Source organism: Neopelma chrysocephalum, unplaced genomic scaffold (genome assembly GCF_003984885.1).
Source record: "Neopelma chrysocephalum unplaced genomic scaffold, ASM398488v2 Primary Assembly neopelma1_68, whole genome shotgun sequence".
NCBI lineage: Eukaryota > Metazoa > Chordata > Aves > Passeriformes > Pipridae > Neopelma > Neopelma chrysocephalum.
In genome coordinates, this window is record NW_020897727.1 from 5,724,299 (window position 1) to 5,739,435 (window position 15,137).

Genomic DNA, 15,137 nt, shown 5'->3' on the forward strand with positions numbered 1-15,137 from the left:
GCGCCGGGCCGGGGGGGCCGCGGGCTGCAGGGAGCCATGAGGACGGCCAGCGGGGCCCTGGGCATGGACAGCGCCGGGCGGACACGGGTGAGCGCGGAGACGGGCGGGGAGGGACCCCCGGGCTCGGCTGCACCCCCGGGGCTGCGCCCCCAAGATCCTCCCGCACCTCCGGGGGTCATCCCCGGCCTCACCCCCACCTCTCCGGGCTCACCCGCACCCTGCGGCTCCTCCTGCACCGCCGGGCTCCCCACTCATCCCTGGAGCTGCATCCCCGGTCTCGCCCCACATCCCCGGTCTCGCCCCGCATCCCTGGTCTCGCCCCGCATCCCCGGGGTTCACCCCGGTGCTCGTCCCGCGTCCCCGATGTGTCCCCGCATCCGCGGGCTCCTCCCGCATCCTCGGGCTCCCCCAGCCTCCCGTTTGGCCGCCCCGGAGTGCCCCGAGCTCCCCCCACCCCCAGACAGGCTGCGGGGTCTGGAGATCCCTGGGCTGCCCCCCGCCCCTCCCGGAGCCCCGACATCCCCGGGGAGGGCCCGATCCGGGTGGTGAGGGTCTCACGGGTGCCCCCCCGGACACCTCCCTGCTGCCAGCAGGGCCGGGGGTCCCGGGGGAGTCCCGGCGTGGTCCCGGGGGTTCCAGCTGAGCCCCCACTTTGTAGGAGGCCTACATGGAGTACCTGAAGAGCATCACCCTCATCATGCAAGCCCTGCAGGAGGAGGCGGTGGGGACAGGTAGGGCAGGACCCCCGACCCCCCAGCCCTCCCCCAAACCAGGGGGGGTCAGTGGGTGGGACCCCGACACTTCCCTCCCCACAGAGAGCAGTGAAGGGGTCACATCCGACACTCCGAAGTTGCTGAAGCTGGCGGAGCAGTGCCTGGAGAGGGTCAAATCCATTGCAGCAGTGCTGGGTGAGTGATGTGGTGGGGGTCCCATTTTGGGGAGCTGGGTCTCCCTCAGGACAGGGGCACAGCTGACCTGTCCTGTCCCCCTCCCCAGGGAAAGCCCAGGTGAAACCGGCTGTGCAGGAGCAGGGAGGGGGCCCTGCCCCCCTGCCCAGGCACCGCCGGGTCTGCTCGGATGAGGGGGGGAAGCTCTCGCCCTTCCTGCCCCCGGAGATCTTCCAGAAGCTGCAGATTGCAGAGGCACAGAGCGCTCGGAAGTATGGGGGGGTAGAACAGGGAGGGTGGTGTGGGCTGAGACATGGGGTGGGACATGGGGGGCTCAGACACGGGGGGCTGGGACAGGGGGTGTTGGGACACAGGGTGGGACCCAGGGGCTTGGACATGGAGGGATGGGACATAGGGAGCTGGCGTGGGCTGGGACACAAGGACTGGTGACTGCCCCTACACATGCCTGGGGGGCCGTGGGGTGGGCTGGGAGCCTGATGTGTCCCATGCCCTGCGGTGGGTGCTGAGGCCATTCCCACAGGGAGCTGACCCCGCTGGAAGAGGCCTCTCTGCAGAACCAGAAGCTGAAGGCAGCCTATGAGGCACGGGTGGCACGGCTGAACCCCAACCAGGCCCTGCAGAAAACATCCCTGGCAAGTAGGGGGCTGAGGAGGGGCTGGGAGCAGATGGAGCCGGACAGAGCTGGCAGGGAGTGTCCTTGCAGTGCTTGGGGGACCCCCTGCTCCCCACTGGGGAGAGTGTGTGTGTTCCCAACACTCCCCTGTTCCGCAGACACTGTCCCTGCAGCGGCAGATGATGGAGAACCTGGTGATTGCCAAGGCCCGGGAGGAGACTGTATCCTTCCCATGGGGATTGCTCTGAGGGCCGCCTCTGGCAGAGCCTCTGCCCTGTCCTTGGTGTCACCAATCCCTCACAGGCCTTTGGGGTCCTGGCTTGGGGGATGGAGGAGGGTGAAGGGCTGATCCAGCCCCAGGTTGTCGGTGCAGGGGCTCCAGACCCTTAACTGAGCTGTGGCCCAGCTGCAACGCAAGATGGAGGAGCGGCGGCTGCGGCTGCAGGAGGCAGCAAACCGGTGAGTGGGGATGTCACCGTGGGGACCCCAGGGCCAGGGACATCCTGGCAGTGCCCTCACCAGCCCGGGGTGTCCCAGGAGGTTCTCCAGCAATGTGGCCCTCACCCCTGAGGAGCAGGAGCAGCGAGAGCTCTATGCCGCCATCCTCGAGTACGAGCAGGACCACGTGAGTGTGTGCTGGGGGATGCTGAAAGGGGGCAGGGGCCTGTGCCAGGGGGCAGGGGGCCGTACCATGGGGCAGGAGACCGTGCCATTCCCGTGACCAGCCATGGACGCTCCCCAGGACTGGCCCAGGCAGTGGAAGGCCCAGCTGAAGCGGAGCCCGGCGGATCTCTCTGTGGTGTCAGGGCTCTTCTCCTGCCTCCTCAGGTACTGCTGGGGTGGGTAGGGCCCTGCCCAGAGTGGGGGGGCCATGGCCACGTGCCAGTGCCTCCCACCCACCGTGCCCCTCTGCCTGCAGCTCCCCCGAGCACCCGATCTCGCAGCTCCTGCGGCGGCTGCAGTGCACGGTGTACACCCGCCTCTACCCTGCTGTCAGCCAGGGCCCCGCTGACGCCTCCCCTGCCTCCCCCTCGGGCCTCTCCTTCCTGTCACTGGATGTGGGGGGCGCAGGGGGCTCCTCCCTGCCTGCTGAGCCGGGGGGTCGCCGGCTCCGCGCCTCCCGCAGCCTGCACTGCATGTTCTCGGTGCCTGAGCACGGCCCGGCCGCGCTGCGGCACAGCCAGTCCAGCACCCCCCTCGCTGACGCTGGCACCCTGGGGCCCGCAGGGGGCCCCCAGACCCCCCGAGAGAGCTCCTTTGAGGACCTGGAGCGGTTCCTGGCATCCCCCGAGGGGTGGGCCCCCGCGGAGCCCCCGGCTGGCCCTGGGCAGGACACGGCGCTGCCAGAACTGCTGAAGGGCATTGTGAGGGACATCCACAACGCCATTGGTGAGGGGCAGCTGAAGGAGCGGGGGCAGGACAGGGGCTGTCCGTGGGCTCTCCTGCAACCCATTTTGACTCGGGGTGCAGGGTGGGCAGGACGGGGGGTACAAGTGTGCTGCGTGACTTGCCCTCCCCAGACAGGCTGCTGGCCCTGACCCTGCTGGCCTTCGAGGGACTTGGTACCACCGCCGGCAAGGACCAGTGCCTGGCCTGCCTGGAGGAGGCCTTCTTTCCCCCACTGTGGGCCCCGCTCCTGGCCCTCTACAGGTACCATGACCCACCCTGGGGATGCCAGGCCCCATCACCCCCTCCTGGCAGCCCCTCCCTCACTGTGTGCCCACAGGGCCGTGCACCGGCCCCGTGAGGCGGCCCTGGCACTCAGCATGGAGCGGCACCGGCATGCCAGCCCTGCCGACATGGGGCTGGCCTCCCGCCTCTTCCCCATGGCCCCCGGCCGCCCCCCCTACGCCTCCGCGGTGCAGGACCTGCGGCTCATCCCTCTGGAGACCTGTCCCCGCAGGAAGCTGGAGTGCATCGGTGAGTGGGAGGGGAAATGGGGCGGGGGGAGCAGGGGTTGGCAGGTGACCCTGAGCACCCACCCTGTGCCACAGTGCGAGCCCTGCGTGGCATCTGCGAGTGTGCCGAGGAGTACTGCGGTGCCCGGGACACCCGGACCCCCGCCTCGGCCGCCATGTGAGTGCAAGGGGCACAGGGGGCAGCCAGGCTCACGGCCAGGCAGAGCTGGGGCGGGGGGAGAGGGGCAGGTGTGGAGCTGGGAGTTCCTGTGGCTGGTGTTGGGGCCCCAGTCCCCGTTGCCACCATGGCTGATGGTCCCTGTTGTCCCAGTGGGGCAGACGACCTGCTGCCCATCCTGTCCTACGTGGTGCTGCAGACAGGGCTGCCCCAGTTGCTCTCCGAGTGTGCTGCCCTGGAGGAGTTCATCCACGAGGGGTACGTGCTGGGGGTGCTGGGCCATGCGAGCACCCCTGGGCTGGGTACACTGTCACCCTTCCCAGGACAGGGCTGCCGGGGTGGGAGGTGTGGGGAGGGGACATGGGTGGGAGCAGCAGCTCTTGTGAGCACAGGGCTGCAGGGTGGTGGCCATGATGGTGTGGTGGCTGTGATGATGTCCTGGCCACAGCAGTGCCCCAGCCATAATGGCACAGTGGCTGTGATGGTATACCAGCTATAATGATGTCCCATCTGTGGTGGTGTCCTGGCTGTGATGGCATGGTGGCTGTAGCAGTGTGCTGACCGTGGCAGAGTCCTGGCCACGACATTGTGATAGCAGTGTCAGTGTCCTGACCATGGCTGTGTCCCAGCCATGATGGCATGGTGGTGCTGACAGTGCAGTGGCCATGATGGTGTGATGGTGGTGTGGTGGCTGTGATGGTGTCTCAGCCATGGCAGTGTCCCAGCTATGATGGCACGGTGTTGATGCAGTGGCCATGGCAGTGTCCCAGTGGTGCCAGTGTTCTGGTGGTGCCAGGTACCCGGTGTCCCGTTGGTGACAGTGCGGCGGGTGTGGATGCAGGTACCTGATCGGGGAGGAGGGGTACTGCCTGACGTCCCTGCAGAGCGCCCTGTCCTACGTGGAGTCCCTGCAGTGAGGAGGGGGCAGCGGGGGACCCCCGACACCGCCGGGCAGGTGCTGACCGACCCCGGGTCCTCCCGGCCACGGGGGGGCGCTGTCGCGCGGGTTAGCCCCGCCACGGGGGCGGAGCCACGGGCGGCTCGCGCGTTCCGGGCCGGGGGGCGCGGAAGGGGAACGGGAGCGGCCGGGACCGGCAGGTGGGGGGGGACCAGGGCCGGGGGAGGACACCGGGGGTGGCTGTGAACTGGGACCGTGGACTGGCGGGGGGAGACGGGGCCGGGGGGCCCTCGGCGGCCGGAGTCCCTGTGCTGAGGCTTTGGCTTGGGGTCCTCACAGGTTTGGGGGGATGCTAAGCTAGGAGGGTCTCACGGGTCTGGGTGCGGGGGCTTCAGGGTCTGGGGTCACAGGGGTTCTGAATCTCACAGGCGTGGGGGCCCAGGGTCTGGGGTCTCAGGGGCCCTGGGGTGCCAGAGCACGGGGTTTGGGTGCGGGGTGGGGTCTCACGCTGCGGTACCCCAGGATGTGTGCGGGCTCGGCGATGCGGCAGGAGCACAGGCAGGAGTACGGGCAGGAGTTCCGGCAGGAGTTCCACCAGGAGTACAGGCGGTGCCTGGAGCAGGAACTCGGCCCCGCCGGGCCCTGCCCGGACCCCGCGGTGGCGGAGCGGCTGCGGCAGCGGCTGCGGCAGGAGCCGGCGCTGCTCGGGGCCCTGCAGGAGGACGGCCCGGCCCTGCTGGCCCGGGGGCTGCGGGGCCAGCCCGACCCTGAGCTGGCGCTGCGGGGCCTGGCTGGCGCCTTCCGGCTGCTGGAGCTGGCGGCCCTCAATCTCTACCTCTTCCCGTGGCGCCGGGAGTTTGGCACCATCCAGGTGAGCCCTGCGGTGCTGGGGGGATGCTCTGGGGGGATGCTCTGGGGGTCTCCTGACACCTCTAGCTGTGCACCTGCTCTCCCTGCAGACCTTCTCCGGCGCCTTCGTGCACCTGTTGCGCCCGGCGCTGCCCGAGGCCGACCTGCTGCGGAGTCTGGGCCGCCTGGGCTACGAGCAGCAGGACCAGCACCGCCTGGCTGTGGCCCGGCCGCCCCCAGGGCCAATGCTGATCGCAGCCGCTGCCGGGTTCCTGTGCTGCCGGCTGGAGTGCGAGATCCTGGGGGAGCTGGCGCTGCGGCTGCAGCCGCGCCAGCCCTGCGCCGAGGAACTGCTGGAGGCACGGCACCGGGCCAGGGACGGGCAGAGCTGCCCGGAGCTGCTGCGGGACCCAGGGATGCAGTGTGGGGCGGCTGCTGAGTGCGTAGATCTGTACCGGGACACACTGGACATCCCCGAGGACATGGGGGGTGAGGACACAGCCCCCCCAGCACGGTGGAGGGACCCTCAGGACGTGCCCGTGAGGGGCTGGGGACGCTGTGATGAGCCGGAGCCTGTGAGCAGTGCTGAGCCAGACACCTCTCACCTCTTCCTGGAGCAGGAGTTTGCAGGGGGCAGCAGAAGCCCCCAAGTGCTGGGGGAGCCCCAGGATTGCCCCCAGGATGCCCCGGAGCTGCCTTGCTACCAGCTGCACTCGTGCCTGCGCCGGGGCACGCTGCCCTCGTACTGCTGCAGCACCTGCCGGCAGCTGCACACAGGGGGCTGTGCCACAGGCCGCGCCTGCCGCAGCCGGCACCACGGGCAGGAGCTGCGTGGGGAGCGCCAGCAGCGGCTCTGGCTGCAGCGCACGGAGCTGGACATGCTGCTGGCCGACGGCTCTGGACCCCACTCCTAATACTGCTGGTGGAAGGGCACAGGAGGGGTATGGCCACTGCCTGGCCCCTGCAGCGGGAAGGGAACAGGGATAGCCACGGCTTGGCACAAGGACTCCGGACTCATCAATGCCCCTGAGATGGCGGTGCCTGTGCTGGGCTCTAGGAGGAGAGGCCCTGCTCCAGCCCCAGTGCTCCCACTGTAAATGACTCCATGCATCAGTAAAGCAGCTGCCTCAGTGTGGCGGTCTCCTGTCCTGGGGAGGGGTGACCTGGATCCCTGGTCCTAGGGTAGGGACAGGGCCTGTGGTGCCAACCATGGCCCCCTGGGAGCAGCTCCTGCCTCCCCCAGGGGAGCAGGGCCAGGATCCACTTAAAGAGGGGCACAGCCTAGGGTGTCACAGAGGTGTCCTCATGCTAAGGGTCTCCTTATCCCCAGGGAGGGATGTGGGGCACACAGGAAGCATAGCAAGGCCATGGTTTCTCCCAGTGCCTCTGGCACCAAGGCATGAAGCCATTCACTCCCCCTGTTACCAATGACGTGTTTTTATTGACAGCAAAGTCGAGGTTCCCCCCACAGGCAGCACTGGCTGAGCCCCACATGGGACAGGACTGACCCTGCTGATCACAGAGGGCTCTGGGCCCTGTCTATCCACTCTCCTTCCTCCGGTGCTGTGCTCCCCCAGCCCCAGACTGGAACCTGCCAGTCCCCCGCAGGGAAATGGATCTGGGTGGTGTGCTGGGAACGGACAGAGCCCACAGTGCCAGGGCTGTTGGGCTGAGGGAGGATGTCTCAGCTGGGACACACTGTGCGTGCCCCCACGGATCAGCTCAGGGCTTGCTACGCTTGGCCTGGCTCTCTGGCCCCGTGCCTGCTGCCCGCTTGTTGCGGTGATGTGGGAAGGTGGGCATCAGCTCTGGCTCACAGGCTGCAGAGCACAGAGGGGGTCAGCAGGGCCCAGAGCACCCCAGCCCTGCCCCAGGAGGGGGGTACTTACGCAGGGGCTTCTCCTTGAAGTAGGAGCTCTCCAGGCAGTCCTTGGCTGTGGCCCTGTGGGGACAAGGGGATGTGACAGGTACCCCCTCCCTAGCCCAGGGGACAGTGTGAGGCAGGTTCCCTGCCCTGCCTGGCTCATACCTCTTCTTGGGATCATACATGAAGAGAAAGTTGAGCAGACGCAGCCCAGCCTCTGACAGCCAGGGGAATCTGTGCTTCAGGTTGTTGTAGGGCTGCTTCCGGAGGGTGTACTGGCTGGCCAGGGGCAGCTTGGAGAAACCCTGGGGGAGTCAGAGTGTGAGGAGGGGGCAGGGAGCAGGCAGGGATTGGCAGGGAGAGCAGGCAGGACTGGCAGGGAGCTCTCACTGGCCAGATGTTCTCGTTGGGCGTCCCCAGCAGCTGCACGATGAGGTCGATCTGGTGGATCTCGGAGGTACCTGGCAGCAGTGGTTTGTGTGCCAGCAGCTCGGCCAGGATGCAGCCTACGGCCCTGAGGAGCACAGGAGGAGCTCTGCATTAACCTTCCCTGGTTTGCAGCCCCCCCCAGCCCCAGCCTGGGCAGCCCCCCTTACCACATGTCGATGCTGGTGGTCTGGGTGGTCATGCCCAGCAGCAGCTCCGGCGCACGGTACCTGCACAGGGGACGCTCCGTGGCAGAGCCGGCCCCCCTGTGAGCCACCCCTGCCCCGCTGTGGGGACTCACTCCCAGCACGGCCACTCACCACAGCGTCACCACTTTGGGGGTCATGGGCTTGGGGGGCATCCCATAGGTGCGAGCCAGGCCGAAATCAGCTGCAACAGAGACTCCGGGTCAGGAGGGAGCCAAACTCTGAGCTCCGGCCATGGCACGGAGCAGATGGAGCTGCCAGGACTCACCTATCTTCACACAGCCCTTGTCAGTCATCAGCAGGTTGGAGACCTTCAGGTCCCTGTGGGGCACAGAGCGGTCGCTCAGCACCATCCTCAGCATGGCTCCTCCACACCCTGGAGCCGAGCCATGATGAGGAGAAGCCAATCCCATCATTCCAGGGCCTCCCTGCCCTGCCGGTGCTCCTACATGGAGCCACTGATGGGCACCAAACCCTCAACCGGAGCTGCTCAGTCCCGGGCTCTGGGAGGTGCCCCCTGACACCCCCTTCCCCCACCAGCTCCATCCTGCTGCTCCCACCTGTGGATGATGTAGTTCTCATGGAGGTACTGCAGGCCCTTGAGCACCTGCAGGATGATACACTTCACCTGCAGATAGAGAACAGGAGCTCCAACCTCTGCGGGAGCAGCCCCATCTGAGAAAACCTCTGGAGGTCAAACCCACCAGGGTGTCCTGCAGCACCCCCAACCCCATGTTCTCCCAGGGGTTCTGGGGGGGCATTTTCTCCCAGCTCCATTTCCCTGCCAGTCTGCTCCACCCCAAAATCCAGGCTGGAAAGTTCTTGGAGGCTTCTGTGAGAGGCCAGGCTCCCTCAGAATCCCTGGAGTCCCCCAGCACAAGGTCCAGGGAGCCCCCTGTGGTGCCGGGGGTGTTTTGGTGGGAGTGACAGCATTCTCTCAGGGATGCTGGACCCAAATCCTGACCCACCTCATACCTGAGCCTCTGAGAAAGGCGTCTGCATGTTCTCCAGGAGGCTAGCCAGGTCCTGCTCACAGTAACCCATGACCAGGAAAATACTGTCAGAGACAAAACATGGTCAGAGCTCCCCCAGAACAGGTCTGTGTGCTGAGGGGGCTCAGGGGCCTGAGGGGGGCCTGGAAGGCAGAGGGAGGACAAGAGAGTGGACTCTTTGCTCTCACCTCTCCAGGTGGTTCCCCACAACCACCTCCTTCAGCTCCACGATGTTGGGGTGCCGGAGCTGCAGGAGCAGGGTGATCTCCCGCAGGCTGCTGATGGGCATTCCTGCGGGGAGGGAGGAACAACTACTTCAGGACGGCTCGGAGCCAGAGCTGGAGCTGCGGCAGCCCCCATTCCCCTCCTTCGTTCTGTACCATCTTTCTCGTTGTCCATCCGCACCTTCTTCAGTGCCACCGTCTCGTCTGTCAGTGTGTCCCGGGCGCGGTCTGGAGGCAGCACAGACCACATACACGTGGTTTGTCCCGACCGCCGCTGAGGAGCAGCCGCAGCCTCGCCCCCCCCCCAGCCCAACCCGCCTCCGCGGGGGTGGAACTGGGTGGGCTCAAGGACCCTCCCCACCCCAACCGCGCCGCGATTCTGTGAGGGGTAAGGGCTTCTCACTCACACACGATGCCGTACGTGCCCTCTCCGATCCGGTTCAGCTTCTCGAACTCCTTCACGCTGCGGCACCGGCCCAGCTGGAACCAAAGAGCCGCGTCCAGGCGGTGCCGCCCTGGAGGCTCGTCACCGGGACCCCCCACGCGCTCTCTCACACCCGGGGGGACCCGCTGCGCTCACCCGGTCGGCAGCCGGCACCTCGAAGAAGCCATCGCCGCGCAGGCGGCGCAACCGGAGCGGCTCCAGCTCGGGCTCGGCCGGTGCCGGTCCCGGCTCAGGCGGTCCCGGCTCAGCCCCTGCCGTCGTGTCCGCCATGGTGGCGCCCACCCTGCCGCATGCGCCGTGCCTCCTGCACGCAGACCCCACCTACCCTCGTTGCCCCTGGCAACGGTTGCTCGGGAGGGACCAATAGCGGCCTTGTCCTTACATGGCCCCGCCCCTCTGTAGTCCCGACAGTGCCGGCCCGTCCCAGCCGGACCCCGCCCCCGACGTGTGACACGCCCCGAGATGTGGTCCCGCCCATGTTTAACCACGCCTATCTGTGCATTGGCCGCGCCTCCATACCAGTGGCCCCGCCCCCTCCCGTCTAACCCCCCTCACGCCCCCGCGGCTTTGTCTCTCTCGCGAGACTCGGCTCGCGCCCCCCGGAAGCGGCGGATGCGGATCCCGGAAGCGACGGCGGAACCCGGAAGCGGCGGCGGGACAGGATGGACGGTACTGGGGGGCTGGGCCGTACCGGGGGCTCCCGGGGGGGCTGTGGCTGGGCCTGAGGGCGGAGCTGAGGGCGGGAGGCAGGAGCCGGGACCGAGGGCCAGGACGCGGTTGTGGGGCTCCCGGTTCCCCGGTACCCCGATCCCCCGGTCCCGGCCCTGTCGCTGACGCTGTGCTCTCCTTCCCTTCCAGACACGCTCTTCCAGCTGAAGGTGAGGGCACAGCGGAGGCCCCTCCGCCTCCTCTCCGTCCCGTCTCACCGGTCTCGAGATGGTCCCGGGGCCGGTTCCACCGCTGGTTCGGCCTCATCGGGGCTCCTCCTGCGGCTGGACCGTCACAGGAGGAGCCCCGACTCGCGGGACTGTCCGGGGGTGCCACGGGCAGTGGGTCGGGCAGCCGAGGCCGGTGGGAGGTGGCTGGGCTGGGCTGGGCGGGCACTGGGACTGGGACACGGGAGGATGGTTCCCACTCCAGAGGGTGGGTAGGGTGGGATATGGGGAGAAATCCTACCCTGGGAGCGGGGGGAGGCCCTGGCTCAGGTTGTCCAGAGAAGCTGTGGCTGCCCCATCCCTGTAAGTGTCCAAGGCCAGGTTGGACAGGGCTTGGAGCAACCAGGGATAGTGGACGATGTCCCTGCCCATGGCAGGGGTGGGACTGGGTGGTCTTTGAGGTCCCTTCCCACCCAATCCGTCCCATGACTCTGCCCCTGTTTTCCCCAGTTCACAGCAAAGCAGCTGGAGAAACTTTCCAAGAAAGCTGAGAAGGACTCCAAGGCTGAGCAAGCCAAAGTCAAAAAGGTGGGTGGGGGCCCATCCTGGGGGAGCTCAACTCCGTGGGGACAGCTGGAGATCCCCACTCCTGCTCTGGGGGGGCAGGGAAGGGGCAGGTCCCCTCCCAACCCTCCATTCGTGAATCTGCCGGGGGGACGTGGCACATCCAGCAACACCAGGAGGGGTTTAATTCCTGACCCAGGGCATTCCCAGCTCCTGGGGGAGCTGTTCCCTGCTGGAAACCCCCCACTGTGGTGGTTTGAGGCCATGGGGGGGTGTCTCTGAGCAGGGATTCCCTGTGTCCCAGGCCCTGCAGCAGAAGAACGTGGAGTGTGCCCGAGTCTATGCCGAGAATGCCATCCGGAAGAAGAACGAGGGGCTCAATTGGCTCCGGATGGCATCCAGGGTGGATGCTGTGGCCTCCAAGGTGCAGACAGCCGTCACCATGAAGGGGGTAAGAGCCTCAGGGGGATCTGTGGATTCGGGATGGAGCTGTGCCCACATGGAGCTTCCCCTCTCTGGAGCTGTGTCCAAACACCTCGGGCTCCCCCGTCCCCCAGAGTGACCCCACCAAGCCCAGTGGGGTCAGTTCATCCCATCTTGGAGGGCCTCACAGCAGGGCTCGGATTTATCCATAGCCCTCAGGGCAGCCCTGAAGGAATCTTCTCTTGCAGGTGACAAAGAACATGGCTCAGGTGACCAAGGCTTTGGACAAGGCCCTGAGCTCCATGGACCTGCAGAAGGTGTCAGCAGTGATGGACAAATTCGAGCAACAGGTGCAGAACTTGGATGTTCACACATCGGTAAGTGACAGGGGCCCAGGGGGACAGGAGGGTGGGATCCTGGTGGGATCCCTGCCGGGTCTCAGGGTGGAGGAGCCATGCAAGGTGACAGGGCTGTGTGTGTCCCAGGTCATGGAGGACTCCATGAGCTCTGCCACCACGCTGAGCACGCCACAGGAGCAGGTGGACAGTCTGATTGTGCAGATCGCCGAGGAGAATGGGCTGGAGATCATGGACCAGCTGAGCCAACTGCCTGAGGGGGCCTCGGCCGTGGGGGAGAGTTCTGTGCGCTCCCAGGAGGACCAGCTGTCCCGGAGGTTGGTGCTCTCCTGGCTCCTGGGCACTTCTAGTCCTTCCAGGGAGCCCTCACCAGCATGAAGGGAAAGAGTTGGCCCATCCCGGGGGGCTGAGGGGGCTGAGCCCCCTCCCTCGTGCTCGGGAAAGTCCCTAAGGCTGTGGAGCCACTGTGGCCTGGGGAGGGGGTGGGTTTGGCACTGGACAGTGGATAAGAGAGGGGCAGAACTGGTGGGATAGGGGTAGGATGGGTGGGAGAGGGGTAAGACAGACCTCCCCCCTGCTCCACACTCACTCTCAGGCGGCTGCTCTGCTCAGGGAGCACTTGGCACTGCCCTGCAGAAGGCTCTGGAACAGCTGCTCTGCCTGGAACTGCCCCAGGAGGAGCTGCTGCGCTTCCTTCCCTGCCCCCACACAGCACCATGGGCCCATCTGGGCACAGCCCCAGGGCTGCAGTGTGGGGACAGTGCAGGGAGAGGGACCAGGAGTGGGGACAACCTGGGGACGAGGACCAGGACAGTCCTGGGGGAGGGACGAAGAGGAGAAGAGCAGTAAGGAATCTGCTCTCCATGCCGCCTCTACTGTGTCTATGACGGACACCCTGAGTTCACCCTCAGCTGCCGTGGCTGTGGCTCCAGAGCAGAATTTCTGGGAGGTTCCCAGGCAGATCTGTTCCCTGGACACAGTTGTGCTACCAAGCTGTGGCTGTTCCTGCTGCTCTGACTCCCTCCCCTCTCCTGCTCTCCCTTCCAGGTTGGCTGCCCTGCGGAACTGAGGCTCCGGCGGCCCCTGCCGACAGCATTGCTGGAACGGCCGCGGGGGGAGGGGCCGGGACCCCCTCCCGCCGCCGTCCCCAGCCCCCCCTGCCTCGAGACTGTTCCTCTGGGAGTGACAGCCCTTCCTCGGGCAGGCGCCGATCCAGGCGGGGCTGAGGAACGCTTTACTGGGGCTGATTTGAGGGAGTTTAAGTTGGGGGGTGCTGCTGGTGCTTGTCAGTGCCCCATGTCCCGCTGCTGATGGAACACTAAGGGGACTCTCCTGGTCTCGGGGTGCTGCTCCTCAACTCTTCTGATGTTCCCTGTTCTGGGGCTGCGCTGTGGGTTCCCCGGGAGCTGTTAGGGAGGAGCAGGGAGATTCCCTGTGGGAAGAGCCCTGTGCCCGGCTGTGAGTCTGGGGAGGTCAGTGCCTTGCAGGAAGGGGCGGCGACACCATGGAATCCCTTCCCTCCCAGTCACTGTCCCCATGTCCCACCAGGCCAACACCCCCCCAGCCCCATACCACAAAGTGCCCTTTGGAGCACCCTTCCTGCCCAGCCCTGTGCGTGTCAATCCACACACTCCCCAGCCACTGCCAGCTGGAAATGATTATCCTGGCCCTGACCTCCAGTTTGGACCAGTGGGGACACATGTCCAGCACTGGGAGCAGATTGTGGCAGCTGTGGCGACTGCAGACGTCCCCAAATGTCCCCCCGCCCAATGGGTGTGACTGGGAATGCTGAACCATCCCAGAGCAGTTCTGCCTCACTCCCGGTGCCTCATTCCTGGATATCTGCTGTCCCCTCCAGCTGCTGGCACTGGGCTGGGAGTGGGGGCTGCTCTCCGTGTGCCGTCTTGCTGCTCATCCCCCATCACCTTCCCCTGGGGCTGGAGGTGTTTGTGCCCCTCTCATGTGACCCCTGGTCACAGAGCTGCTGGATTGCTGGAAGCTCTCCAGGAAGGAAGTGCTGTTTCCTTTGGTTCTTGCAGGAGGAACTTTGACCTCTGGGTGGGGAGAGGGCCTCGGGGGCTACAGGGTCACCTCCCCAGCACTCACAGCACAAACACTTCCAGCTGCTCTGATTATTTTTCCCGAGTTGAATGGCCTTGGCAGTGTGTGGCTGGTGACATGGAGCCTTCCTCTGTGCTGAGGAGGAGGAGGGGGTGGCTTTGTTCTATGGCAGAGCATTTGGATGTTGTGTCACCTCCTGATGGGCTGGGCAGGAAGCAGGGGGACCCCAGAGATTTGTGCCTGGCTCTTGCCCCTCTGTACAGTGTCCCCGTGGGGCTGGGGGCCCTGGACCTACTCCCTCCTCCCTGGGCTGTGTCTCTATGGTTTCCTTGGTGATTTTTTTTTAAGCTTGTCTCATTTGCCTTCTTTTTCCCCAAACCGTGTCCCTCCTCTCTGGTGGATTTAAATAAACAATCCCTGGACTTCCTCTGTGTGTGTTGGGATGCAGAGGCAGGGCTGTGGTCCTGCCCTGGGACAGGACCTGGTGCCGAGGGGCTGCCCTGGAGCTGAGGAGAGGAAGAAGAAGGTGCTGCTCCTGCTCCCACAGCCTCTGCCCATCCAGGGGCCGGGCAGTGACTAAGGGTATCAGCTCTGGGAGAGCTGGATGGGAAGGACCGCCCACTGCACCCCTGCAGGGACCCATCCCCTTCGTGTGGCCAAACCGGGGGGGAGACCGGAGTGAGCAGGAGCTTGGGGAGGCTGAGGCAGCTCGAGACCAGCTCCCTTCCACAGCGGGGCTGGGTCGGCCCAGTTCCCTGTGCCGTTCCCTGGCCCTCGTGGGGACAAGCCGGGCTTTCCAAGGGGATATCCTGGGATTGTCAGCCCACCGAGGGCTCCCCAGTGCTCTACACCCCGGTTCTGCCATCGGCACCTGCCCACAGCAGCCTCACAGGCGGGGATGGGGCTGCGGGGATGGTGGTGCAGCCTTCTGTGCTCCGATCCCTTCCCTGTTCCCGTCCCGTGCTGTACCCATCCCTTCTCCGTGCCTGTCCGTTCCCCATGCTCATCCCTTCACTGTTCCCGTCCCTTCCGCGTGCTCATCCCTTCTCCGTCCCCATTCTCTTCCGTGTCCCCCTTCCCCTCCCCGTGCCCGACCCCTCCCCGTGCCGGGCTGGCAGAGGGCTCTGTGCCCCAGCCAAATCCTGAATACCACAGGAAGATGGCTCTCCTTCTCCTGTCTGTTCTTCCGCCTCCGCTCCGAAGACAGGCTGTTCCCGAATGTGAGAGGAAATTGCTAAGGAGATAATTGAGTAGCCAATTAATTAACTAATGATTAATGGAAGCATCCTGCGGAGGCAGCGCTGCCGCCCTGGCCAGGTGTTGCCGGGATGTGTCACTCCCGGTGCAGTTATGGCAT

General features: G+C 66.0%; 4 protein-coding genes across 5 annotated transcripts; 3 read left to right on the forward strand and 1 right to left on the reverse strand.

Moving 5' to 3' along the window:
- The first annotated feature begins 8 nt into the window (after positions 1–8).
- On the forward strand, positions 9–5,126 carry VPS9D1 (VPS9 domain containing 1). 2 transcript variants are annotated; one of them, XR_003534493.1, is made up of 16 exons: positions 9–87; positions 659–731; positions 816–908; positions 997–1,159; positions 1,429–1,540; positions 1,680–1,742; positions 1,928–1,980; positions 2,059–2,146; positions 2,264–2,349; positions 2,441–2,910; positions 3,042–3,171; positions 3,248–3,441; positions 3,516–3,597; positions 3,751–3,855; positions 4,439–4,569; positions 5,018–5,112. XR_003534493.1 is itself a non-coding variant. In XM_027684920.1 (16 exons), exons 1-15 carry the CDS (start codon positions 37–39, stop codon positions 4,512–4,514), a joined length of 1,839 nt encoding a protein of 612 aa, XP_027540721.1. In that variant the 5' UTR covers positions 9–36; the 3' UTR covers positions 4,515–4,552; positions 5,018–5,126. The 2 variants fall into 2 exon arrangements, 1 of the variants encoding a protein (XP_027540721.1); XM_027684920.1 differs by having other exon boundaries at positions 4,439–4,552; positions 5,018–5,126.
- Positions 5,037–6,258, forward strand: SPATA2L (spermatogenesis associated 2 like). Its single transcript, XM_027684909.1, has 2 exons — positions 5,037–5,366; positions 5,455–6,258. The coding sequence occupies exons 1-2, from the start codon at positions 5,037–5,039 to the stop codon at positions 6,256–6,258; spliced, it is 1,134 nt and encodes a 377-aa protein (XP_027540710.1).
- A 507-nt stretch (positions 6,259–6,765) lies between these two features.
- CDK10 (cyclin dependent kinase 10) lies at positions 6,766–9,893 on the reverse strand. Its single transcript, XM_027685170.1, has 13 exons — positions 9,637–9,893; positions 9,464–9,536; positions 9,213–9,284; positions 9,021–9,123; positions 8,816–8,897; positions 8,401–8,468; positions 8,109–8,161; positions 7,955–8,024; positions 7,805–7,864; positions 7,599–7,722; positions 7,374–7,513; positions 7,234–7,286; positions 6,766–7,164 (listed from the first exon to the last, which is right to left on the reverse strand). Exons 1-13 carry the CDS (start codon positions 9,769–9,771, stop codon positions 7,067–7,069), a joined length of 1,131 nt encoding a protein of 376 aa, XP_027540971.1. The 5' UTR covers positions 9,772–9,893; the 3' UTR covers positions 6,766–7,066.
- Positions 9,894–10,049: 156 nt separating this feature from the next.
- On the forward strand, positions 10,050–14,204 carry CHMP1A (charged multivesicular body protein 1A). The gene is made up of 7 exons (XM_027685172.1): positions 10,050–10,170; positions 10,360–10,379; positions 10,887–10,964; positions 11,245–11,391; positions 11,612–11,740; positions 11,849–12,036; positions 12,767–14,204. Exons 1-7 carry the CDS (start codon positions 10,164–10,166, stop codon positions 12,786–12,788), a joined length of 591 nt encoding a protein of 196 aa, XP_027540973.1. The 5' UTR covers positions 10,050–10,163; the 3' UTR covers positions 12,789–14,204.
- The last annotated feature ends 933 nt before the right edge of the window (positions 14,205–15,137 follow it).

What these genes read in the sequence shown, in the direction of transcription:
- VPS9D1 (XM_027684920.1), top strand. Translation starts at nt 37, where the DNA reads ATGAGGACGGCCAGCGGGGCCCTGGGCATGGACAGCGCCGGGCGGACA. An exon ending in CTCTTCTCCTGCCTCCTCAG is followed by an intron (nt 2,350 to 2,440) that starts GTACTGCTGGGG and finishes CTCTGCCTGCAG; the next exon opens with CTCCCCCGAGCACCCGATCT. An exon ending in CAGGAAGCTGGAGTGCATCG is followed by an intron (nt 3,442 to 3,515) that starts GTGAGTGGGAGG and finishes CCTGTGCCACAG; the next exon opens with TGCGAGCCCTGCGTGGCATC.
- SPATA2L (XM_027684909.1), top strand. Translation starts at nt 5,037, where the DNA reads ATGCGGCAGGAGCACAGGCAGGAGTACGGGCAGGAGTTCCGGCAGGAG. An exon ending in GGGAGTTTGGCACCATCCAG is followed by an intron (nt 5,367 to 5,454) that starts GTGAGCCCTGCG and finishes CTCTCCCTGCAG; the next exon opens with ACCTTCTCCGGCGCCTTCGT.
- CDK10 (XM_027685170.1), bottom strand. Translation starts at nt 9,771, where the DNA reads ATGGCGGACACGACGGCAGGGGCTGAGCCGGGACCGCCTGAGCCGGGA. An exon ending in CGCCTTTCTCAGAGGCTCAG is followed by an intron (nt 8,469 to 8,815) that starts GTATGAGGTGGG and finishes CTCTATCTGCAG; the next exon opens with GTGAAGTGTATCATCCTGCA. An exon ending in ACCACCAGCATCGACATGTG is followed by an intron (nt 7,723 to 7,804) that starts GTAAGGGGGGCT and finishes TGTGCTCCTCAG; the next exon opens with GGCCGTAGGCTGCATCCTGG.
- CHMP1A (XM_027685172.1), top strand. An exon ending in ACACGCTCTTCCAGCTGAAG is followed by an intron (nt 10,380 to 10,886) that starts GTGAGGGCACAG and finishes TGTTTTCCCCAG; the next exon opens with TTCACAGCAAAGCAGCTGGA. An exon ending in CAGCCGTCACCATGAAGGGG is followed by an intron (nt 11,392 to 11,611) that starts GTAAGAGCCTCA and finishes CTTCTCTTGCAG; the next exon opens with GTGACAAAGAACATGGCTCA.